The 24,984-nt window shown below is 43.4% G+C and overlaps 2 protein-coding genes across 3 annotated transcripts in view; one reads left to right on the forward strand and one right to left on the reverse strand.

The window, feature by feature from the left end:
• LOC137856458 (centromere-associated protein E-like) overlaps positions 1-11,565 on the forward strand; it is a 33,189-nt gene extending 21,624 nt beyond the window's left edge. The window contains exons 30-41 of the mRNA XM_068681862.1: positions 684-884; positions 967-1,113; positions 2,764-2,976; positions 4,128-4,337; positions 4,807-5,016; positions 6,225-6,446; positions 7,061-7,264; positions 7,823-7,935; positions 8,228-8,325; positions 8,822-8,981; positions 9,476-9,735; positions 10,617-11,565. Coding sequence (XP_068537963.1) covers positions 684-884; positions 967-1,113; positions 2,764-2,976; positions 4,128-4,337; positions 4,807-5,016; positions 6,225-6,446; positions 7,061-7,264; positions 7,823-7,935; positions 8,228-8,325; positions 8,822-8,981; positions 9,476-9,735; positions 10,617-10,714 — 2,136 coding nt within the window. The 3' untranslated portion in view covers positions 10,715-11,565. The remainder of the gene's footprint in view (positions 1-683; positions 885-966; positions 1,114-2,763; positions 2,977-4,127; positions 4,338-4,806; positions 5,017-6,224; positions 6,447-7,060; positions 7,265-7,822; positions 7,936-8,227; positions 8,326-8,821; positions 8,982-9,475; positions 9,736-10,616) is intronic.
• On the reverse strand, positions 80-23,984 carry LOC137856457 (centromere-associated protein E-like). 2 transcript variants are annotated; one of them, XM_068681860.1, is made up of 7 exons: positions 23,822-23,983; positions 23,650-23,741; positions 22,821-22,910; positions 22,624-22,742; positions 20,933-21,020; positions 19,380-19,506; positions 80-409 (listed from the first exon to the last, which is right to left on the reverse strand). In XM_068681860.1, exons 1-5 carry the CDS (start codon positions 23,875-23,877, stop codon positions 21,009-21,011), a joined length of 369 nt encoding a protein of 122 aa, XP_068537961.1. In that variant the 5' UTR covers positions 23,878-23,983; the 3' UTR covers positions 80-409; positions 19,380-19,506; positions 20,933-21,008. The 2 variants fall into 2 exon arrangements, with proteins under 2 accessions (XP_068537961.1, XP_068537960.1); XM_068681859.1 differs by lacking the exon at positions 20,933-21,020 and having other exon boundaries at positions 81-409; positions 23,822-23,984.
• Positions 23,985-24,984: the final 1,000 nt, after the last annotated feature.

Raw genomic sequence — 24,984 nt, forward strand, 5'->3', positions numbered from 1 at the left:
GCCATCCTGGACTCATGTCAACCTCAAAGCCAGCTGGGTTGGCTGCTCCGCTGGAATGGACACAGATTTGTCCAACTTGTCCAGGTTTGATATGATGGTGACTCTGTATGTGTTGTTTGAGACTTTAAAAGGCACCACATAGGCTGTTTGAACTTCAGTGGGTTTCGAATCCTTGGTGCTTTGCACGCTTTCAAACTGGCTGTTATTCAGCAAATACTGCCGCTTGGCTCTTCCCAGCTCAATCTTTCTGCGGTTTTCTTTGCTTTTCACCTGCCAAACTCTTCCTTTGTAGATCAAACAGTATAACGAAGGATTGCTTCAAGCTAGCGTATGTGTTGTTGATCAAATGATTAGAACAGATAGATGGACTGTGGAATTGTCTTTGTCTCTTGCTAGTTTTTCGACTTTCCTGAAACAGTCAAAATGCATTTAGGTTACATGTTTTCCGCTTGCTTTAGTGGAAACCAGAGTTGACTAGAGTAGAGCTCTCTGGATGTAATGCTATTTCTCTTATTTATTTTTGGAGTGATTAGAAAACTGAAATTCATGTTTAAACTTCTCTTGCTGCTAATGTGAATTCTAGAATTACTGGAAATCGTATTTGACACAACTAATTTTAGTACTTGTCAGTGAAGTGTACAGGCGAGGACAAACCCAGTTCTTGTTTTTCTCCATCCCTATAGATTCAGCAGTTGACTGAGACACTAGATAGTGTATCAAGTGAAAAAGACCGGCTATTGGCTGAGAGAACTAGTCATTCTTGTCAGCTTAAAGAACAAATGTCATCCACTACTGAAGAAAAAGATGAGCTACAAAAACTTCTTCAGGACATCAGGTCTGAGCGGGACCAGCTCAGCATGGAATTGCAAAAAACCTCTGAGATGGTTGGTGTTGCAAATTGCATACCTAAGACAGGAATAATTTATCTTCTTGAATGGTACTTAAATATGCATGTATTTATTTTAGTATATTGAAACGAGTGCTGAACTGGAACGTGCTCTAAGTAAACTGAAGGAGAGAAGCCTGAGCGACGTGTCTGTTCAAGTGGATGCACTGGATAACGCAGAACAGATGGATGATGACAGCCTGAAGGCAAAAACCATGCAAATTAAGGTAAACGACCCTGTTTATGTAAGGGTACACGTTAAAACTTAGTACCACTTGTTCCAGAGCATAAACCTTGCTTCTACGCATCATGTGCTAATGGGATTGCATCTCTTGCTAAGATACTACACACCACGGGATTGGTTGGTTTGTGGTTGCTCTTCAGTGACAGTGCAGCCTGTCCTGGGAAAGTTAAACTGAACTTCTCAATTGAGACACCTCACTTGATTTACTGTCCAGTCACCTGTATCACCTATTTCTATTTGGAGCTGCTTCCCTGTTTTGTTTTTCAAAATCCCTCAAGTTCTCTCTTCTGTGCATCCCACCCCCAAAAGTAAATTGATTTCCATTAAATTGGTTTCACTAAATAGCTTCTCTCATCAAAGTAAGAAGTTCCTCTAATTCTTTGTTAATTAACAATCCTGAGTATGTTTTCTCACAAATGCAAGAGCCACTACTAAACTACCAAAAGCCTAAATAAACCAGCTTTATGGAGGTATGAAATACTTTAGAGGTTGCCATCGTATTCATTGCAGTCTGCACGTCTGTGCAGCACGATCAGACATCATTCTGTACCTGCCAGAAGCACGCAGAGGGCTGCTTCAGTCATCACCAGGAGTGATGAAGAAAGGAACGAAAGTGAGAAATCAGCCACGTAGCTTTCTCCATTCACACTGTTTCTGTGCTATACCAGCAGTACGAACTAACAATGAGGGAAGTAAAAAAAACAAAACAAAAAAACCTGCTGATAACCTTTTAATTGTAGTCTCCCCTTCTGACTCGTAGCTGGGAGCTTTCCTAGTGGTCACTAGAGAGCTCCTACCTCTTTCACAGGTGGAAACAAGGAGTCTGAAACTCCTTTAGGGGAGGGGGGAAAAAACTTGAATTACACTGCGAAACCTATGTTAGCACAGCCTCTCTCGCTACCTTGTTAGTGTTTGTGGATGTGTGTGCAGGTACCAGTACAAAAAAAAAAAATAAATGGAATCTATGGTTATGGGAATATATGCTAGGAAGTTTAACTACCCTGGGGGAGTTTCTTCTGTAAAATGTTACTGTCGCCACAGAAGTCATCGCGATGGTACTCTGAGCCTAGCCACCCATGGCTATTGAAAACGTTCTGGGCTGCTGTATAAAAGCTTTCTTTCCTTTTAATGTTGACAAAGCACACGTTACTTCAGTGCACAAGATGGGGGGAAAAACAGGTATTGTAATGAGAGAGCTCTTGTCTGTTTCTGGTGCAGGTGCTACTGGCCAATGAATTTAGGCTGTTACATGTGCCTTAAAGTGTCATCTAGCTTCATGTATCTCATCTGAGCTGCAGTTCACTAGGAGTGCCTCGAAGCTAGTTTGGCCTACGTGGCCTGCTCATGACTTGCACAAAAGGACCCAGGAGACCAACTCAAAGCCCGTTCTGAAGGCAGTCCCGGTGGCGAACTTGTGAACAGGCAACAAATTTTATCTCAGACCCAGCTTTAGTGCTTTTGTCACGCTCCTGTGGCAAGTCAAAACTTGAAGGTCTAGTCCTATTAGCTTTTTTCTTTTTTGTAAAACCAAAACATTCTGTGGGGGTTAACCTGGAATCTGATGTAAAGCTGCTGGTCGTAGCTAATGACTCTCTTTCTTTATTGTGACTGAATTTACTTAATTTGTATTTAGGAGCTTCTGGAGCTATTCCCAAGTGTGGAGAAGAGGTATGAGTGTCTCACCATGATGTCTCGTAGTAAGAAGGAGGATCTGAATAGCCAGAAAGCAGTTATAGCTGCGATACTGACTCAGCTTTCACCAGAACAAAATAAGCAAGTCAAAAGACTCCAAATGGAAAATGAGAAAATCAACACTCATTTCCAGCGTTTATTGGACAGACTCAAGGTACCGACTTAAAATGCTGAATATGTGGATGCTTCATGTTGCTTTGTTTCACGCTTTCTTTTTCCAATAAGCTCTCAGTTCTAACAGCAAGGACTCTGTATATATGCTCAAGCTTTGATTTTTGTTTTCTGTAAGTCATGCATTCACGAAGCCCATTACAATCCTGGAAAACTGGAGCTATTTAGATAAGCTAACCTTAATTTTTGACTATAGTTCAGCTACTTTGCACAGCAACATTTCATTAGTGTTAATCCATTTCTGTTGGTGTGAAAAGAAGTACTCTGTGGTCTGTAAATGAAATTATGGACCCCTGAGTACATATTTCATCGGAGAGGAAGGATGTGCAAGATGCCTTGGGGGAGCATGTTTGTTCTGAAAAGTTGCCAAGTAGTTTAACTTCTATGGTCTTGCAGACCTTCCCCAATCTGTAGTTGAGTGGAGAAACAAATTCCAGTTATCAGGAAAAATTGAGGTTGAGAGAGAATTTGTGTGCATTAACAGAAGCACATCCAACTAGATAGTATTTTTTGTTTGTTTCAGTTTCTTTATTTACCGTGGATGTTTAGGTTGGGAGGGGTGGGAGTGTGGAACGATGATGGGGGGACAATTCTGGTAATAAAAATATCAAATAGCTGTATTTTAGTGTTACCTATTAACTAAAAATGTTAACAAATATTCTTAAGAACGTGATCTCCCAACTTCATGTAGACTATTCAATGTTTTTCTTATTTCAAGAGATGTTTTTCAACTTTTATGCTCGAGGTGTTTAGGCTTGAAGATTAGATTTACTCGGCTAGAGTAAGGCTTTAAATTAGCACAGTGATACTCTATGCCTTTAACAACTCTAGGATGAAATCAGCATAACAAAACTACTTTGAAAACCAAAGTCTAGATACGTAGAAGGCTGTCTTAGCCTTTTAAGCTCATTTTTGTGGACTCCTTGAAAAAAGAAAATGCCGACCCAGCTAAAAGTCTCCCATGCCGTTGCTATAGGCCACAAGAACGTAGCTTTCGTAGTCATGTTTCAGTTGTCCTAAACATCTATTTGCTAGGAGAATAAATAGACTGAATTATAAAATCTGGAATTTGAGCTGGGTGCAAGGTAGCGTTCTGAAGCTTACTCACTGATATGTCCTGTGCTTCTACGACAGTTCCAGTTCCGTCATCTTTGCTCCAAGAAAATGGAGTATCATGCTACTGTGAACAAGTATGCAATGGAATTGCTTGAGGAAAAGAGAAAACAAGATCAGCTGCAAGCTCAAATTCGGTGTCTCAAGGAGTTTCATTTGAACCAGAAGGAAATACCTTCTCGAGTGGTAAACGTTGGCGAAGTGCTGCAGAGTTTGCATTCGGATGCAGAGGTAGCGGTTGAAACAACTTTTCAGACAGGCTTGTTTATTTTGAGACAGGGCGTAATGTGGTTGTGCTAGCGTGATGGGCATTGTTTTTATCTGTTTAAACTCAATGCGGTGAGGGGAACACAGAATTCACATTTATTTAATGCTACCAGTTCCGTCAAATGATTTCTCTGTTTCATAAAGCGTTTCTAACTGACTTGCCCTTTAGAATCCATACTACCTGACCCTAAGATGATTTTTGAAGCAATTTGATAACTTTTTCTCCTTTCACCTTCCCACCTATCCCCAGGAATGTGGATTGTTTTCTAATTTTCCCAGTAAGGTACAGCAAAACTCACTTTAGCTTAGCAAATATGCTATAATTAGGTGTTAAAACAGACTTACTCTAAGTATGGATACCTAAGGGGGCGAAATTTATATTAAACGTGTAGTTATCAAGGCAATGCTTAAACTTGGTCTCTTCTTTATACAGAATATTATCAAAGACATAGCAGAAATGGAAAGGGAACTTCTCAGCATAGAGGCAGAGTTACAGAAGGAAGAAAGTGCTGGAAAAGAAACAGCACGGTTCTGGGAAGCTTGTTCAGGACTCCACTGTGATGCAGAAGAACTTAAAGAAGCGCTAAGAAAAGATAATGAAAGGCTTTTACAAGTCATTAAGTTCTGGACTGCAAAAGCAAAGGTAAATGAACTTAATGAATAAGAAATACGTTTTGTGTAAGCACTCTGCAAGTACCTCTGTAACCTGGTTGAAAACAGACACAAAAAGCTAGTTTAAAGTTTACTCGTTTAATTATTTTCAGTTTATCCAACAGCACTGGCTATAGGCGTATTTATCTGTAAAATGTAGGAATACCTGGAAGACTTTTACGGGCTTTCTTCCTCCTACATTCAAACTTGGAAACTTGTGTTTAAAAAGACTTTCGGGGAGACAGCTTTCTGTGTGTATGTGGTGGTGTTTTTGTGTGTGGTTTTCTTGAAGAGAATGAATCTTAGAAACTGTAGGTTCCTAACTGTTACTACAACCTTCCTTGTAGAACTTGGCAGCCTGATGCAGTCGCATTCTGCGGGCTTTCTGCCTATAAGATTCTGTTCTTTTCAAACCACCTTTAAAATGGCTGAAGTGTTTTTTGTTGTTTGTTTGTTGATAAAGCTTAATTGTAATTGACATTCTCACACCTTTTCTACCTTCAGAAAGTTAAATTATCCTAGAGGCCTTTCAGCTGTGCTTTCCCTCTTCTTTCTTCCTCCTACCACCCACAACTGGGAAAAAGTCTGTTCTGCTGTCTGAGGTGAATCATGAAGAGCATTTCATGAGATGACATCTTTTAATAAGCACATCGGAGACCTCTTGGAAGACAGGCTGTGGGAGGGACTCCTCTACCTTCTGACTAGTTCTTAATAGCAGTTGTCTTGACTTCCAGCATAGGCTTGTTACTGGGCTGTTCGTGCTGTTCTTTCGGCTAGATCATGAAGAGCTCGTCATCCTTCTGCACATGTTGTGACTCACTCTCAGCCTATTGACAAAGAGTTAAGCTGCTTCTGTAGAATTATTTGTCAGCCTTGACTTCTACCGGATTTCCCAATGCTGACAGGCTCTTAGGAAGAATTCTTTGATAGACATTCTGTGAATCAAAGCTTTTACAACAAAAACAGCCTTCTCTTCTCTGCGCTAAACAACCCGAGGTCTCTCAACCTGTCTTCATAGGAGAGGTACTCCAGCGCTCTGATCATTTGAGTGTCAGTAGTTCCATTTTTGGTAGTAACTGTCTTCAAATGTGCAACGGAGTTCGGAATGTGAAATTAATACAGGCTAAGAAACTTCCTGATTTTTCACTTATTTCTAGCTGGTTCCAAAATTTAATCTGTTCCTCATTACTGATTTTTCAGACATTCTCTCCACTGAATTCAGAGTTGAATGACAGAACTTCCAACTACTGCAAAAATGCTGATGCTGAATATAAACGGACAAAAGAGAAGACTGAAGAGTTGCTTCAGGAACTAAACACCCTTAAGGAACAACTGGCCCCTGGTGGCTCTGCTCATCTTCTGCTAGAAGAAGAAAACAACAGACTTCATAACCGCTTAAAGGCTGCAGAACAAGATAAAAAGGTGCAAATATTTTTCTAAAGAAAACCTACTTTATGATTATTTTCTAAGTGAGAGTGCTTTCAACTGAAAAGAAAATGAAGATTGATGACTGTAAATCTGTCACACGATACACTGGCCCACAATGGACTTTTTTTTGTAGATTTCTTTTTTTTCCAAAAGTGGAAGTTTGAGCTCTGCCTGTGATGTGATTTAACGGTCAGTTTTCTGTGCACACACACGCACAGATGTTAGTTTATAAATCTCTGTAAACGCACCCAGTTATTTCCGAAGTATAGGTTCCAGTAGTGTGATATTCATTAACTATATAGCAGTCTCTGTGTCAGACTGGAAGCTGGATAAAAACTGTCATGACTCGTAGGGGTTGCACTCATTTGCCCTCTGTCCATACTTCTGATGTCACAGTTACTTGTGTTCAAAGCATGTTTTTTTAGAGTTGAATGTCCCAGAACAGTAACAGATGAAAAAGAACAATTCTATAGACTGTATAGGAATTCCTGTTTTGTTTGTTGTTTTGTTTGTTTTGATTAAGAATATCCCCCTGTGCTGTGCAGCGACATAGTTAATAACTCTTGGTTTGGTGTTACTGCTCATAAGTGGTTGGTATATCCCAACAGGCTATGGAAGTAAAAATCCAGAAGTTGGAAAACATAGTAAAGGAAGCGGAAAAAAATGTCAGAGAAAAAGATGACAGGATTAATCAGTTACAAGCACAGATGAGAGTAAAAGCAGCTACGAGTGAGCTCACCCAGCTGGAAGCCAAACTGAATGAGACAGAGAAATGCCTCAGCACTGTCCTAGCAGAAAATCGGAGTCTCCAGGTAGGAGTCCAATTATTTTCTAGTTTCATTCTTACAGCGAGGGAAGCAGAGAGCGCTGTAAAGTCAATTTGTAGTTCTGTGTGGTTTTCTTAGAGAAAAGCACTCTACTCACGTGTTGTAGCGTGCTGTTTCACGTGCTACCGGTGCTGCTTTCAGAGACAAAATTTAGAACCCATGTTACGGTATTAGAAGCTAAATTTATTGATTCTGATATATTGCTGAAACATGCTTAAACTTCAGATTTTGAAACTGAAGCATGGGCTGTTTTTTTCTGCGTAATCTATTGGCATGCTAGTTCAAGATTCCCAGATTACATCTGCAAGCAAGTCAGCAAAACTCGCTGAAAATAGGAGTGTCTTCATTATACCAGAGTTCAGATGGCAACTGGTCCTATGGTACTGGTTAGTGATCTGGGCATTAGCCCAGAATGACTTCCTGCTTCCAGCTCTGTCCTGTAACTTCTGGCAGATTGCAGTAAAAGTGCAAAGCAAGCAGTCCCCGTATTCGGTGCTACCTAGCAATCCTTTCTTCATAGTAGGTATCTTGTTTTATTTTCAGGAAAAATTAAATAAAGGTGCTGAGTTGTACAAAGAAGAAATTGATAATCTCAAAACACAGTTGGTAAGATATGACATGGACAGAATGAAGCAATCAAAGATTTTTGATATGCAGTAAGTTCAAGTGTTTGTTTGGTTTGTTTGTTTGTAACTGGTAGCTCTTCCCTAACCCCCACACTCCAATGGAGAGAAAGGATGCACACAGAATAATTTAATAATAATAATTTAACTTTTGCTTTTCTGTACTTCGCCTGAAATCTAACTGACGGCCAGATGTAGTTTGTTTTGTTTTCCTTCAAATACATTTGTATTTGTTAATACACATGAAAATCAAACTAAGTCTCTTGCAACTTTAATAATTAAGCTTAAATTTTTTCTGTTTCCCTCTCCCTGCCCACCAATGCAGACTTGCTAATTATAAAGCTGTTGCAGAACACCAAGAAGAACAGTTAAGAAAGCTAAAAGAAGAACTCAGAAGAGCACAGCAAGATCAAGACGTTACTGGTAAATTCCGGATCAATATAAGGGATTGTTTCATATTAAACATCTGGTTTTAAGGTTGTGTGGTTCAATTCTAGGCTTCGATGCAGGCCTTTTACCTCAAAAGGCCATGAGAGGGGTTGGATGCTTTGGAAGAGGTGGAAGGCTGAAACACGGTAGCTGCACATAGGCTGTATTAGAATCACAGCAGTTCTTGTCTGGTTTCGTTTGTTATTTCTTGGATTGTGGTTGCTGTTGTGGTGGGTTACGTTCCCATCTCTAGTTCTCTAGTTCTAATCGTGATATAACTAATCACATAAACTTCTTAATATCTCCCTGGCAGTGTGATTACTGATGGTGGGTTTAGAAAAGAGCTGTTGTAATGATACTTCGAACCTAGTGAGGTTTTACACACAAGGCTACGGGAAGGAATTTTGCATAAGCATGGCTAAGATAAATATTGGCGTGGTTTTAAACCCTGACCAAGTAACACGTGCTTTTGTATAAAACTATTTTCTAGTGGTGTCTAAAGAAACTCTTCAGCAATACCAAAAGCCCCTTACTTGTGGTGGTGGCAGTGGTATAGTTCAGAGCACACACGTGCTTGTTTTAAAATCTGAACAAGCGAAGCTACAGAAAGAGAACTTGCAGCTGAAGAAACAAATTGATGATCTACTAAGGTAAGCATAAAGATAATAAGCGCCACGTTAACTAAGTCATTTCTCTTTAACCTATGCTGTTACAGTTTCTTTTCTGGACATCTGTAGAAATGAAGAATTTTTAATTGGAAGATGTGAAAGAGTCTAGCAAATCTAAACTTTTAAAGGTGGTGATGTATGCATGTATACTTCTTGATGGTTTTGAAGCTTTAAATTGTTTGTCTTTTTTTTCCATGAGAATGGAATTTTAAATGCTTTTTATCAATACCTGGAAAACACATTTTGTTTGGATCTCTTTAGCTTTTGGGAAGAAAAAAAGAAAATGATGCCTCCAAAACTAAGAATACATGTTTGGTCGTGGTAGGGGGCTTGCATTGCCATGTCTGTGGTATGTCAAGGGAATTGTCATACAGGAACATGCAGGAACTGTCTTGTCAGGCATTTTTCTTGACTTAAAAGAGTTGTTTAATGTTTTCTGTAATTAAATGCTGGTGATTTTTTTTTCCCCTGTTCAGTAATGAGGCTCAATTGAAAGACGAACTTAGAAAATGGAAAGAGAGAGCACTAAAATTGAAAGAAAAATCGTCGAGAGAGACTACTCAAGAGACAGTACCAAGGTCTCCAAGGAAGACAGTGTCAGATTCCCTTAAAGAGCAAATTCCGTCCTTCAAAGAGCCTATTTCTCAGGAAACGGTGACTCCGGATGCATCAAGGCCTCCGCAACTGTCGCCTCCAACAAATATCTTTGATAATTCCAATTTAGGTACGCTAACAGGTATGTAATATGGTGTCTGATTAAGATTAGGAGAGGCAAAATATAAGGAGGGGTCTTCAATTAAAAGTAGGTGTCCTGTGCTTCCTGCATTCAGTCCCAAAATTCTCACGGAAACTGTTCTTGAATGCCTTGTTAATACCTTGGTGGAAGGGCTGACCAGCTGGTGCCAAAAAGATTATATGTGCTGTACAGCACCCACATACTTGAAACATTCATGAAGATTAGGCAGACTTTATATTTCTTTTGTTGCAGTGAAAGTGTTGATGATCGATCACTTCAAAGTGACTGGGCAGAGTATTGTTCCTACCAGACAAATGATGCTATAACATCTTTTGCTTTCTGACGTTACCTGAGTTAAATATCTGCTTCTGGCAAAACTGATCCCCACAGGTTGCTCAGTCATCTATTCAGAGTTAACTGCTGGTTAACTTTTTTTCTAAATTTCTTTGAAGTAGTCGATTTTAGTCTTCGATGTGAAATCTCCTAGTCTGGCAGCTTCTAGCTGCAGTAACAGCTGCCCTAGTCAGGCTGTCTCATCTCTGGCCTGGCAACTTCTGGGGAAATCTAGTCGTCAGTGCTAGCACATTAGCACTACTGCCCTCATCAACTCACTTCTAGCAGCTCCAATAAGGCCCTAGCAGACATACTAAAGACTTAACAAGTTTTCAAGGTATTAATGGCAGGCTTCCAGAAAGAATTACTCATTGCATTTCTTGTGATGGTCACATTAATGCTAGTACAGACTTCTTAGCAGCACCATGCTTCTTGGAGGCAAGCTTTGGTAGCTGACTATTAAAACCCTAGTCGAGATTAAATTGCAGTATTCCTACTAATTGTGAAACTGGGAAAGCATTACTGTAATGTTCTTGTCTTCTCTATAGATGTGCCACCTGCAGGAACAGAGCTCAAAGAAGAACCTCTTAGCCAGTGGCTTGGAGCTTCAGAGAAAGATGAAGCCCCTGATTGTACTACCCAGTGAAGGTATTCTGTTGTAAGCTGCCTTTGCAGTGGTAACATCCAGAATCCGCCTCTATGGAAGACAGTTTCTTCGGGTTAAATCATCAGCTGTGGGAAGAGCTCTGGCAGCTGCAGTTCCCTTGTTGTCCTGGAGCTGCTGCTGCTTCCCCCAGCTGGCAAAGCTGCAGTACAAGAACAAAACTTAAAAAGCAGTCACGTTGCCTGCAACCTGCTGCTGATGTTCTTCTTTGGTTATCTTCAGGATAGCAAAAAAAGAAGGGCTAACATACTGAAGAAAAATGAACACAGGAATGAATCACAAGCTAAGCTACGGTGAAGCTTCTCGAACTTCTCTGGCATTCCTGCAAGAGTCCTCGTCTGGGTGGCTTGTATCTTCAGTTCTTTCCAAATCAACATCTCTCTGTTCTCACTAGTTACTTTTTGTTTCTCAATATAGAAGTATTATACTGTCTCTTTTTTTGAGACCATGGAAACTGCATTTTACTACAACTTTAACCTCTGCATTGCGCACTTTCCCTTTTTAAGGCACAAAATAAATCAAGGACTTCTCTTAAACGCTATGCAATATTTCTGCAGCTCTGTCAATTATGGTGCCAGGAGTAACTTTGCATTTTGCATCATCTTTGAGCATACTTCTCTTTCCTGTTTGGAGTGTGACATCTGAATATTTTTTTCCAAGCAGTAACCAATGGATCTAATTGATGCTGCAGTTACTCTAGTGAGTGAAAAATAAATTGTAATTACGGCTGTATGGCAGACTGTTTTGCTATCCTGCTTACCTGAATTTTGAAACTTACTTGTACGTCCTGTATAAGGTTTGTTTTGACAATAAATTTTAAGTATCTCAAAATATATCTGCTGGCCTCTTCGGTTTTGTGGAGACATGATGGTATGATTTGGGGATGCTGATTATAATATTCAGTCTAAAAACAGTCTTTGATAGTAATCTTACCCCTTTCATCATTATTATGCTGCTTGTCTGTCTTACAGCTTTCTGCAGTCAGTTTGTGCAGCGAATTACTGTTGCACAAATCTGTGTCATCAGTGTTTGTTTAATTCTTTCTAACTGAATCTTTGCTCTATCAGGAAATGTTTGAAGTCTAGATAGAAGACTGATCCTTCCCTTCCTCCAAGCTAGAAGAAATTTGGCACTCAACACCTGAGATGAACTCCTTTAAGAATGAAATCATCATGAACTGTCAGTGTCATACCGAACAAAGACTTTTGTATCAAAAGTCTTGTCTTTATTTTATAGGAATGAAACTCTGAACATTACCAGATCTCTTCCTAAGTACTTCATTTTGGGATAGCCAGACTAATAGGCAAATGATTTTGCATCATTTTGCTGGATGCACTGCAGTTAGTGGGATTGGAAGAGTAACACAAGGGTTGTTTGCCTGACAGGGGTACTTCTGCAATCCTTACTGAAGACCCAACTATCTATTCACCTTGAATAGCCAAAAATTGCCAACTACTGCAACTACTATGAAGTTGTGAACATTCATATTTCCAAAATTTTGTCATGGAAAGCTTATAACAATTTCTAGCTAAAAATACACAAGTTCTAAATACCGTTGCTGAACTCAGCACTGCACTGTTTCCTTTCCTGTCACAGCCATAGATATGTAGGAATAATTCATTTTCCTGGCAGTGATAAATGCAAGTTGTCCCATTTTTTCTTTGCAATTTCCCATTATTATTGAACGATATTTCCTTTGGCTACCACACTTTTTTCACTTCTTTCATTCTGGTATTTTATTAAAAGAATACATTTTAAGCTGACTTTTTCCTTCCAGAAGAGAAAAGCAAGGTGTCTACCTTGTGTTTTTTTTTTTTTTGTTTGTTTTTTTCTTCACAGTTTCAGGATATTTATTAATTGCTTGCTAGAACATTTCTAGATTTATAGATTTTTCTGGTGGTTGAGCTGATAAGAGCTGTTGCTGTGTATTCCTGCATGTGTCTGAATTTGTTAGTTGTAAGGCTAGGGACAGGAGAATAAATGATTCTAGAAAACCTAGGTACTTTGTTAACTGGGGAGCTGATTTTCAAAGCCTTAGAAAGCTGTTACAGTTCAAGAGTGGCATAATGTGACCGAACGTGCCTGTGTGCGTGTCCAGGTTTTCCCACAGAAATGTGCCCAGCTGGAATTCAGGCAGCTTTCTGAATTCATTAAGAAAACTATTAGGGTGGCCTTGGATCTGGCTTATAATTCAATTTTGTCATAGAATCTTTGAGTCTCATGATGTTAACTGCCTTAACAGATCTAAGTTAAACACTGATATAAATTTAAGAACGGCTACTTTAGTAAATCAACAATTAAGAAATTATTTTTCAAGTATTGTCCTAGCTTAAAATTTGATGATGGATAAAGAGCAATTGCTTGGGGAAGAACATTGTTGTGGCCTTTTTTGGTGAGAATCCTGTTAATTTCTTGCATTCTTTGTGGGGGAATGGATAGCTAACGTTCATGATCCTCTTTGATTCCTAACCTGTGCAGGAGAAAATCCCACTTAAAATCTTGAGTTTCGCTAGATGGCAGCATCTTGGTGTTTCAACATGAAACTGCGTTGGTGTAGAGAAATTTACCAGTTAGACTACAATCCCAGCAAGCATACCAAAGCAAATGAGCATAAAACTTCCTTTTTCCAAAGGTCAGTAAACCCAACAAGCTGGTTGAGATCTTTTGGTGAGTGACTATACTAACCTTTATTTTTAAAAGCGTTATAGAATTAGTGTGTCAAATATTCATTAAAAATGATTGTTAGGTTAAAAAAAAGCTTCCAAAATTATGTGGTGGTCCAAGGAAGTGTTGAGGGATTTTTAAAACAGCAAAGATCCCATGGCTTGCTGCAGCTGAGCAAACCAAGTCCCCATGACAGTGTTCCCACACTGCCCAATTGAGGAATTCAGAAAAATATTGTTGCCAGTAGCTGGCTTCAAGGGCAAGGTCTACGTGACTGCTAATCACAAGGGGGTTGTTTTCTTGCAGGTGGGGTTGTTTTCTTGTGGTTGTTTGTCTGAGTGCTTTTGACCAATAATCTTGAGTGAGACACTATCCGCCCCTGTTAAGTTCACTAGAAAAGTCAGGCTATTCAGGTAATAAAATGGAGCATGATCTGACCCTACTGGTGTCTGTTGTGCTTTCGGCTGTGCTTCCTGCAACATATGGGGCCTGAACAGGCTGAGACCCGGACATGCTGAGAGACACTGAGAGATCTGACAGAAACAGAGAGGCTTCAGAGACACGGAGAGCCCTGAGAGAAGCTGAGAGACCCAACCGACGCTGAAAGACCTGAGACACACGGAGAGACTTCGGAGGCACACAGAGCCCTGAGAGACGCTTCAGAGACATGGACGGCTCTGAGAGACACGGAGAGCCCTGGCAGAAGCCGGAACACCTGAGAGACATTGAGAAACTCCAAGCACTGACCCGGACACAGGACTTGTGGTGAGACACGGGGGGGGGGGGAAAGGGGGGGAAAGGCAGGGAAACAAAGGAATGGTGGGGGGATGCGGGACAGCCGGGATTGAGTTGCTACGGGAGACCAGAGGCGTCAGTGGACACCGGCAGCCGACCCTCACCGTGTGGCGAGTGGGCACATAGAGGGGCAGAGATCAGGACCCTGCAGTCTGTCTGGCATGACCATGGAGACAGCAGCAGCTGTGCTGCTTCTCTCTGGTATTCTGTTTACGAGAGGCATATCTTGCAATGCAAAAAAGACTATTTGTCCCCAGATCGGTGTTATAACTATGTTCCTGGATAACATTCCATGGGGCTGCCACATTCTACGGATTACTAATGGTGACTTAGTTCTATTACTGCCTTTATTGCGGGGCAGGAGTGCAGAGCCACGGATTACACTGCCAAATGCCCACCGGCAGGCTCTGTCACAAACAGCTTCTAAGGTTGCAGCTGGCACTGCCTGCAGCCGTATAGCAGACGTTACACTCTCTTTCCTAACTAGCAATCATGTGTCTCATCCATTTGTGGTGAATGGTCAGTGGCAAAAAGAAAAGGGGGAGAGTAAGGGGCAACAAAGACAGAAATGGTACCAGGAGGATGCCACTGACACTAACAGCACGGGTAATAGGAGTAGTGTAAGTGACAGAGGTGATGGCAAGGGTGGAATGATAGGGCAGCATTTTCGAGTTCTGGAATGGATTTTCCTACAGATTCAGCCTAAAATGAGTGTTCCATTTTCTCCCACAGGCCAAGTGATGGTTGAACAATCACATCAGGTTTTAAAGGAACAATTAGTGAGATTAAAAGAGATCAGAAACATCGATGAACGATTGTCTGAGGCATTGGGTGTCTTGAATCACTTATGTGTGACTAGGGACTGAGAAGACCCTCCTGCAAGTGTTCATTTTCAAAGAATAAATAGAGCAGCACCAAATGTGTTACCACGAATAAGAATGAATTACCGAGATCCTGCTACAGGAACCTGGAAAGGGCCACATGGGTACAGAAATACAAATAACACCTGTGATTACAATGACACTGCTAGGCAGGGTTTAGGGGCTTATGGCACGGAGGGAAGGGGTAACAACTACAGTGTTTGTAACAATTGTACAGCTTTGGCCTTACCTCCTGATGTTTTTCTGCTTTGCGGGGATAGGGCCTGGCAAGGTATCCCTGCAAATGCTATCAGATGTCCGTGTTACTTAGATAAACCTACTATATTTGCTCCTAGCTTGTTACAGTTGTGTGAGGTCACCAGACATAAATGGGCGTTGCTTGCACCGGATTGCAATGATAATGTTGAATTGCTTGGTGTTACAGCTAGAGCGGCATTGGCAATTTTAGTGCCAGAAGTGGCATCTGTGGCCGCAATTAAGAACTTAGAAAAATTGGTATGCTGGGCTGAGAAGTAAGCCCATGCCCCGGCAGAGATACTCGAGGAGATGTTACCAGATCAAAATAGTCTGCAACATGTGCTTTTACAGGATTGTAAAATTGACATCTTGCTTTTGGCTCAAAGCCATGGGGGGGAGGACTCCAAGCGAATGTGCTGTTTAAACCTTTTTGATCATAATGAGTCAATTCACAAATCCATTACTTTCCTGAAACAGCACATGAGAAAGATTCAATATGGTATCAATCCTTTCAATCAATGGTTCACTGATTTGTTTGAAACGATGCATAGATAGTTACTGGGATTAGTCAAAGAGGGATTAAGGATTCTGTTTGTGGTAGTGTCAATCATCACTATGTGTTGTATTGTGATAAAAGTGGTTATAGGGTTACTAGCAAAACTGTTACATCAGGCTTGGTTTGCTCGAAGAAGAAGAGAAAAAAAAGGGGGGGAATTGTTGAGGGATTTTTCGAAACAGCAAAAATCCCATGGCTTGCTACAAGTCTTTTGCTGTCCATTTCTGTCAGAATCACAGAATTTCTAGGTTGGAAGAGACCTCAAGATCATCGAGTCCAACCTCTGACCTAACGCTAACAGTCCCCACTAAAACATATCCCTAAGCTCTACATCTAAACGTCTTTTAAAGACTTCCAGGGATGGTGACTCCACCACCTCCCTGGGCAGCCTGTTCCAATGCCTCACAACCCTTTCAGTAAAGAAGTTCTTCCTAACATCCAGCCTAAAACTCCCCTGGCGCAACTTTAGCCCATTCCCCCTCGTCCTGGGGGGATTAAAGCCCTCTCAATGAGCCCTGCCAGCTCCTGGCCCAGGATCCTTTTTCCCCTAAAAGATAGGGACCCATCTGCGGCTATCAGGCCGGGTGCCGAGTAAAGTCGAAAAAAACAAGATTTCTGCGTTGGCACCAGCCCCTGAGCCATGTGTTTAACAGGTGGGCTTTCCGTGTCCTCTCTGTACCCCTCCCTGTCACCGTAGGGATGGATGAAAACACCACCTGTACTCCTGCTCCATCCACTAACCGTCCCAGCCCCCTAAAGTCTTGTTTGATAGCCTTCAGGCTTCTGTCTTCAATGTCGTCACTGCCCACCTGGACTATCAAAAGAGGATAATAATCAGAGGGGCGTACCAGGTTGGGAAGCTTCCTGGCAATGTCCCTGACCCTGGCCCCAGGGAGGCAGCAGACTTCCCTACGGGTAGGGTCAGGCTGACAAATAGGGCCCTCTGTTCCCCTAAGGATAGAGTCTCCCAAAACAATAACCCTTCTGTCTTTCTTGATGGAGGCAGTCCTGAGGCGTGGAGTCGACCTCCTTGCCCTAGGCATCCTCCTAGGAACACTTGCTACCTCTTCCTCACCCACCGGTCTCTCGAGCTCCAGGGCCTCAAACCTGTTGCGTAAGGGCACCTGGGAAGGTGGGGCTGGAAGGGGAGGGCATCGCCTGCCATGTCGAGCAGGGACCTGTCTCCATTCCTCCTCAACTCCCAGATCCCCCCCCCTCTGCCCGACAGCGACAGGGCAGGGGGTCCACCCCCATTTGGGGTGTCTTACCCTAGTACCTCTCCTTGAGGCCCTGCAAGGAGTTGCTCCACCAGTCTATCTCCCGCTCATACTCCCTGATAGCCCTCAACCTCTCCACCTCCTCCTTGAGCTCTGCCACCATGCGGATCAGGTCATCCACCTGCTCGCACCTCACGCACGCAGTTTCTCTGCCTCCTGCCAATGGCAGCAACAGGCTCGTACCCTCCTTGCATCCGGTGGCCTGAACTGCTGCATTTTTTAACAGGTAGTCGGTCTGGGTGTGCACCGACTTCCTGGAGAGCGCACCGTGCCTGGCGGAGACCATTGCAGCCTAGCTAATGGCTGTCGGTAAGGAGGTGTTTGTATGGGCGGGGGGAGTGCTCTGCCCTTCCCTCGCGCCCTGCCTGCTCGCACGCGTCTGCCCTGGAGCCAATCGCCTCGGCAAATGTTGATTTGGAAAGAACTGAAGATACAAGCCACCCAGACGAGGACTCTTGCAGGAATGCCAGAGAAGTTCGAGAAGCTTCACCGTAGCTTAGTTCGTGATTCATTCCTGTGTCCATTTTTCTTCAGTATGCTCCTCTGCCAGTTCTCTCAGTACCCTTGGGTGGATCCCATCCGGCCCCATCGACTTGTGCACATGGTACTTTTAAGTACCATTCAAGAAGATAAATTATTCCTAACTTAGGTGTGCAACTTGCAACACCAACCATCTCAGAGGATTTTTGCAATTCCATCTTGAGCTGGTCCCGCTCAGACCTGATGTCCTGAAGAAGGTTTTGTAGCTCATCTTTTTCTTCAGTAGTGGATGAGATTTGTTCTTTAAGTTGAAAAGAATGACTAGTTCTTTCAGCCAATAGCTGGTCTTTTGCACTTGATACACTATTTAGCGTCTCAGTTAACTGTTGAATCCGTAGTGATGGAGAAAAACAAGAACTGGGTTTGTCCTCGCCTGTACACTTCACTGACAAGTACTAAAATTAGTTGTGTCAAATACGATTTCCAGTAATTCTAGAATTCACATTAGCAGCAAGAGAAGTTTAAACAGGAATTTCAGTTTTCTAATCACTCAAAAAATAAATAAGAGAAATAGCATTACATCCAGAGAGCTCTACTCTAGTCAACTCTGGTTGAGGAGTGAGGAACAGCCTTGCAGGCACCAAGGTCAGTGCAGAAGGAGGGGGAGAGGTGCTCCAGACACCGGAGCAGGATGTCCCCCTGCAGCCTGTGGAGGAGCCCACGGTGGAGCAGGTGGCCCTGCACCGACAGAGGCTGCTGCCTGTGGAAGACCCCTGCCGGAGCAGATTCCGGGCCGGACCTGTAGCCCGTGGAGAGGAGCCCACGCAGGAGCAGGTGACCTGGCAGGAGCTGCTGCCCGTAGGGGAGCCAGGTTGGAGCAGTTTTCTCCTGAGGGATGGACCCTGTGGTACGGACCCATATCTGGAGCAGTTCTGGAAGAGCTGCTGCCTGTGGGAAGCCCACACCGGATCAGTTCATCAAGGACTGCATCCCGTGGGTGGGACCCCACAGCACAGGGGACGAGAGTGACCGAGAAGGAGCGGCAGAGAAGAAGTGCTGTAGACTGACCATAACCCCCATTCCCCCGTTCCCCTGCGCCGCTCGGGGGGAGGAGGTGGAAGAGGGTGGATGGGGGGGGGGGGAAAGGTGCTTTTGGTTTCTTTCCTTTGTTTCTCACTTCTCTAGCTTGTGAGTAATAAGCAATAAATCTTACTGTCTCCCTATGCAGAGTCTGTTTTGCCCGTTAAAATAATTCCTGTGTGATCTTCTAGTCCTTATCTCAACCTTTGAGCCCTTTTCATCATATTTTCTCCCATTCCTCTTTGAGGAGGGGGAGTGAGAGAGTGCTTGTGGTGGAGCTCGGATGCACACTTGAGCGGAACCACAACAGGCAGAAAAGTGTGCTTAAGCAAAACCACACCTAATTATTTTTCAATATAAAGATCTAGAGAGCACCAGAAGGAAGACAATCCTGCCTAAAGTTCATCACTAGTTCATTTACCCTCTCTTCTTGTAGAAGCTGTCTAAAATGTTGTCGAACTGCCAAAAAGCTCTAGCTAGCCAAACTAGTACAACAATGTGACTGAGAGAACACGCAGAGTACAAAATAAACACATTTCATGTCCCAAGTGCAGAGGACCTTCAGAAGGTTCCAGTGACTAAAGACCCCTGCCCGTCACATTTTTCCCCCCACCCCAAGCCATCAATATTAAAGTCTAGAGTCAGAATGATGCTTGACAACATGCAAGAAGGTTTACCTGAAGAGTACTGAGTGTTTCATCAAAAGAAACAGGAGTGATTGTACAAATAATAACCGTCTTAGCATTTCCTCCAAGAGAGTTCTGTAGAATTCGAGTCAGCTTGCTGTCACGGTAATTTATGAAACTGAGGGGAAAGTAAGAAAACAGATTTAAAAAGTCATTTTTCTATGAAAAAACAGTATTGTCTTAAGGTGACAGAACATTTAGGAGAGCCATATAGAATACTATTTGATGTCTGTGGTGTAAATGCCTGAAGTAACTAGGAAAATAAAACTAACATTCACACTTTTAAGGAAAAGGTACAGCATTGAAGAGGCTTTCAGGGTAGGGCATAACTGCATTACCTGAGCATTCCCTAGGCTCCCAACCTTAGATGCTATCGCGCTGGGGAAACTTGGTGTGCTAGCTCTAAGGAACACCACGGAGCGTAGAGTGGAGTGGAGACACCACGGCTAGGCTCTGTAATCAGGTGGGGCCTCGATTGTTCTTGTGCACAAAGCTGCACTTTTTGCCACCCTAAGCCAAAGACCTGTCATGTTTTGACAAATGCTGTACCCTAGTGTACTTTTTGCTCATTATAATATCATTATAATACCAAAACACACCTCCATCCCAAAAGCTACCCGCCTCCAAGGTGCGACCACCCCTCACTGAGCATGCGCCCTGAATTTCTCGGAGCCTATTACTTTAAACGGAAACGGGAAAACTTTACACCAATCATAACTAAGATATGCTTGACTAGAGCCACTCAAGCTCCACCTAAAAGATAGAAAATAATATAAATTGGCCCAAGAGAGAGGGGATGTTAGGGAAGATACCATCGTCAGGGGAGATACCATCCCAAGGACATACAACATCCTTAGGACCTCCTGACTCCTGGGATCAGTCGACGGGCTGAGCCTCTCTTCCCCCCCCATTGGGACGCCTTTGGGTGAGATCTGAATATTTGCTTATAAATCTCTATAGAGTCTTTGATCCTTTTAACGCGTTTATTTCTAGGCTGCGCACCTGTAACACCTACCTAGAACCCGCACCTAGAACCCGCACCTAGAACCCGCACCTAGAACCCCTGTAACACCTGTGTATTTCATGCATACTAGCTTGCTTTTGCAGACAGTCACTATCACCGGCAATCCAAAAGAACCTGATTATCTGTTGCTGTAATAAACCATACTTGATTGCATTGTGATAGCTCTCATTAATGCAACTAGGGTGAGGGTGGTTATCCGTGATAGTTCAGTGTTCTGAATCTAACCAGACCCCCAGACGGTTAATGCATTGTTGGTGAATGTCTGAACGGACCCCCAGGTGGTTAATACGTTTTTGGTGAATGTCTGAGCGGACCCCCAGGTGGTTATTGCGTTTTTGGTGAATGTCCGAACGGACCCCCAGTTTTGGTGAATGTCCGACTGGTTCAGTACTCTGAATCCAACCGGACCCGTAACGGTTAATCAGCTACACCCCTTTAACGCGACAATGTCTAAAGAGATTTAACTTCTTAATTTATCAGTGACTTGTCCAAAAAGAGGTATGTCAACACAAGCACTTACCCAGAAGGGTCGTCACAAAGCTTTTTGATAACTTGGCCCAGAATGAACAAACTCCGATTTATATTGCAGCCTTCTTTCAGTCGGAGACCTAGGTATTACACAGTATTTTCTTTCTTGAAGACGTATCTAAATGTTGTTTTATTCAACATGTCAAGGTGTTGTGTTATGCTCAGAGGGATTGTCCAGAGTTAAATCGCCAGTACCAAAATGCACTGTGACACATCAGCACCCAGTATCAAGTCTTTTAGAATAACCCAAATGAATCAAAGTCTATCACAAATGAGCATTAATAATCTTCACTTAGTAGGTAGTCAGGGCCAGAGGAATGTGAATTTCATTTACAAAGTTTATGCTGTATTTAGACACGCAATTAATATTGGCACTTGCAGAAAGAAAAAAAATAATTACTTGGCTTTAAATACTTTTGTAGACCCTAAGGTATTCTGCACCTCAGAGGAGCAGTGAACATTTCACATAACCAATATTGATAACCCAAAATACTCAAGGCAGAAGCAAATCAGGTTGGATGTTAGGAAGAACTTCTTTACCGAAAGGGTTGTTAGACATTGGAACGGGCTGCCCGGGGAAGTGGTGGAGTCACCATCCCTGGAAGTCTTTAAAAGACACTTAGATGTAGAGCTTAGGGATATGGTTTAGTGGGGACTGTTAGCGTTAGGTCAGAGGTTGGACTCGATGATCTTGAGGTCTCTTCCAACCTAGAAATCCTGTGATTCTGTGAAATACTCTGCAAATAACATTTCAATTTGTACTTTCTCCTTACTTCCTACCACATAACAGGATTTGGGCCCCTGGAGTGCTGCAATGAGTTGCACAGAAGCCTTCCCAACTTAACAGTGAGGACACAATACATATTTGGCTATCTGATGATATGCTATGCGATATCAATCCAGCTGGATCTCATGCATGTCCATACAGATGACAGCCGGACAAGAACCAGACATAGCACAGCCACTTCACCTTCTCAGAAGAACCGACAGCCTTGTACATTCAAAGTCCAGGGTTAACGACAGCTGTCTCTAGTGGACTTAAACTACCCAAAAGCCATCAGGAGCAGCTTTGTCACCTGAAGTCAGTGCCTTACATACTGCTCCTGATATGCTCACATCAATCTGCTAGTCCATTCCCCGGCACAGAGGGATTCAGTGTCCTATGCTTAGGCAGCCAGTGTCCTATGTCCTGGGTGCAGACCCAGTGAATCCTTTCTAGCAGGTTTATCCCATGTTATACCTAGATTCCAGACAACTCTCGAACTATTAGCATTGACCAGTCTGGCTTACGATTCTTTTGAAAGCCTGAAGTAAGTTCAATTTTTTTTTAAGCGGGAAGAATAAAGTCATTAATATTGTTAGTATTTTGAAGCTAAGATTTAAAATAGAAAAACAAAGAAGAAAGCTGCACATCACCTTGCCTAAGCTTGTAATTCAAGTGTAATGTATTGGCAAGCTTAAAAGCAACTGTTTTGTTACTGATTTGATTCCAACTATTTCACATTTTTTTACTTTTTAAAACCAATGGCATCTCTGCAAGCTTAGCAAAGTGAGTGCAACATATCCTCCAATATAAACTGTTTATTTTCTTCACAAACTCCTTAATGCTAAAATTAGTTTTCCTTTAACATTCAAAAATATTGGTAGTCCTTTCAGTCACCTCCATTTCATGGAGTTACTCACCTCACAAATAAGTTTGAAGACATGTTGGATTGCCTTAGGAATAACGCCTACACAATCTTCATTCCCCATCATGGTGTACGTCTTCCCTGAGGAGGTCTGTCCATAAGCAAAGATTGTGCCTAGGAAGATGATTAAGCCTTACCGACTATTTCCAAACTGCATTACAAATAGGATTAAAACACAATTGTACAACCTACCGTTGTATCCTTGCACGGCTGATTGTATAATTGGAACAGCTACACCTTCGTACAATTGCTGTGTGTTGTCACTTGCGTGAAAAACACGATCTAAAGAAAAAAAAAAGGAAAGAAAGCACATGAGAACATTGCACTGCAGATCAGAAACACACCGTCATCTTATTCAGCAATGCTGACTTCAATTATTGTATCATGGACAGGGTCTTTACAGGATGATTTAAACATAAAACACAGTTGTGTCACTACTGTGCCAGCCTTCAGGAACAAAAGATTAAACTCAACACCAAAAGTGATGATGCAAAGACAACAGAGCCTCAAAGAAACTAAGAATGACAGATGCAGTCGTCCCATTGAACCCTAAAAACGGTTAAGGCTGATCTATGTATCAGGACTGTAAGCCTGACAAGCCTTGGAAAAATCGTGTCTGGAGGCAGTACGGTGGAGCAGCAGGAAGATGCCGAAAGCAAAAGGATCTCACGTGCACGTCATCCCAGTGCTCTGGGCTCATCCCAATGCTCTGGGCTCAGCGCAGCCACTTGTCACTGAAATGGGAGCACTACAGAGGGCATCTGCCACCTCGCTTCCAGATCAACAGCGCCCAGCTCAAAAACACCCCGCAGTGCAGCCCAGCACAGGAACAGGCACCGAGAGCAGGACGTTGGTTCCCCAAGGAGAATTCCTGGTCAGCACTGCCACACAAACACCACACCCGAAGCATGACGAGCCCGGGCACAGCAACACGAGCCACGGGCAGCAGTGCCAGGACGCATTGCAGCCGCACATCCCGCAGGCCCGCGGCAGCCCCAGCTGCTCCTTCCCACACACTCACCGTAGCTGAAGGCTCGGGCACCGCTCACTTCTGAGACCGTGTTCCCCTCGCTCCTCCAGTGAGGCGCCGCCTCGTCCCCCAGAGCGCTCTCCCTACGAGACAAAGCCCCCCGCTAAGCTCACCAGCTCCACCCGCACCCCCACGCCGCCCAGCCCCTCGCCCTCGCCCTCACCTGGCGAGCAGCGGCCGCAGCCGCACGCAGACGGTAACGGCCCCTTCGTCAGCCATCCCCGCGGCGCCTCAGGAGCCGCCTCAGGAGCCGCCTCAGGAGCCGCCTCAGGAGCCGCCTCAGGAGCCCCTCGGACCCGCCGCCGGGTTCGAACGGGGCCCGAGGCCGCCTCTTATTGGCCCGCGCCGCTGCTGCCGGGGGCGGGGGCGGGGCTGAGGGGAGGGACGGGGCTGAGGGACGGGGCGGAGGGAGAGGCGGCTCCAAGGAGCCCACAGAACCCCCAGAAATGAGGTATCTGAAACTCACACTGAAGTTGGGCTCGTTTAAGCTCGGTTATAAATCAAGTCTCAACTCTGAACTGTGCTCCACCAACACGCACACACGAACATCAAACATTCCAAATATTAAATAAATAAATATTAAATAAAAGGCATTGCTTTACATACTAACCCGAGTATGCCTATACATACGTACAATCAGGATAGGTAACAAGCAACCCTTTAAGTTCTGTAACAGTTTCCCTTTTCCATTCTTCGGCCCTTTTGTATCCCATTCTTCCCGGATCCAAGAAAAGCCTATCCTTCTCCTTTTCAACGCCAATAGGGCCTGGGCCAAAAGGCACGTCCAGGTTGTAGGTTTGCAGGGGGTGGAACAGCAAAGGCCTTCGATGGCTGTAGCAGCAGAGGAGCTGATGGTGTAGCAGAAGGATCAGTGAAGGAGCCCGCAGCTCCCTCACTGTCTGGCAAACCACACGTGTCTGACTGTGGTCCCACACGGCTCTTTAAGGCCTCAGAGACTGCTTGCCAGGTGCCGAGCAATGCCACAGAATCACAGAATCACAGAATTTCTAGGTTAGAACAGACCTCAAGATCATCGAGTCCAACCTCTGACCTAACGCTAACAGTCCCCACTAAACCATATCCCTAAGCTCTACATCTAAACGTCTTTTAAAGACTTCCAGGGATGGTGACTCCACCACCTCCCTGGGCAGCCTGTTCCAGTGCCTAACAACCCTTTCGGTAAAGAAGTTCTTCCTAACATCTAACCTAAAACTCCCCTGGCGCAACTTTAGCACATTCCCCCTCGTCCTGTCACCAGGCACATGGGAGAACAGGCCAACCCCCACCTCGCTACAGCCTCCTTTGAGGTATCTGTAGAGAGCAATA

This window comes from Anas acuta, chromosome 4, assembly GCF_963932015.1.
Source record: "Anas acuta chromosome 4, bAnaAcu1.1, whole genome shotgun sequence".
Lineage (NCBI taxonomy): Eukaryota > Metazoa > Chordata > Aves > Anseriformes > Anatidae > Anas > Anas acuta.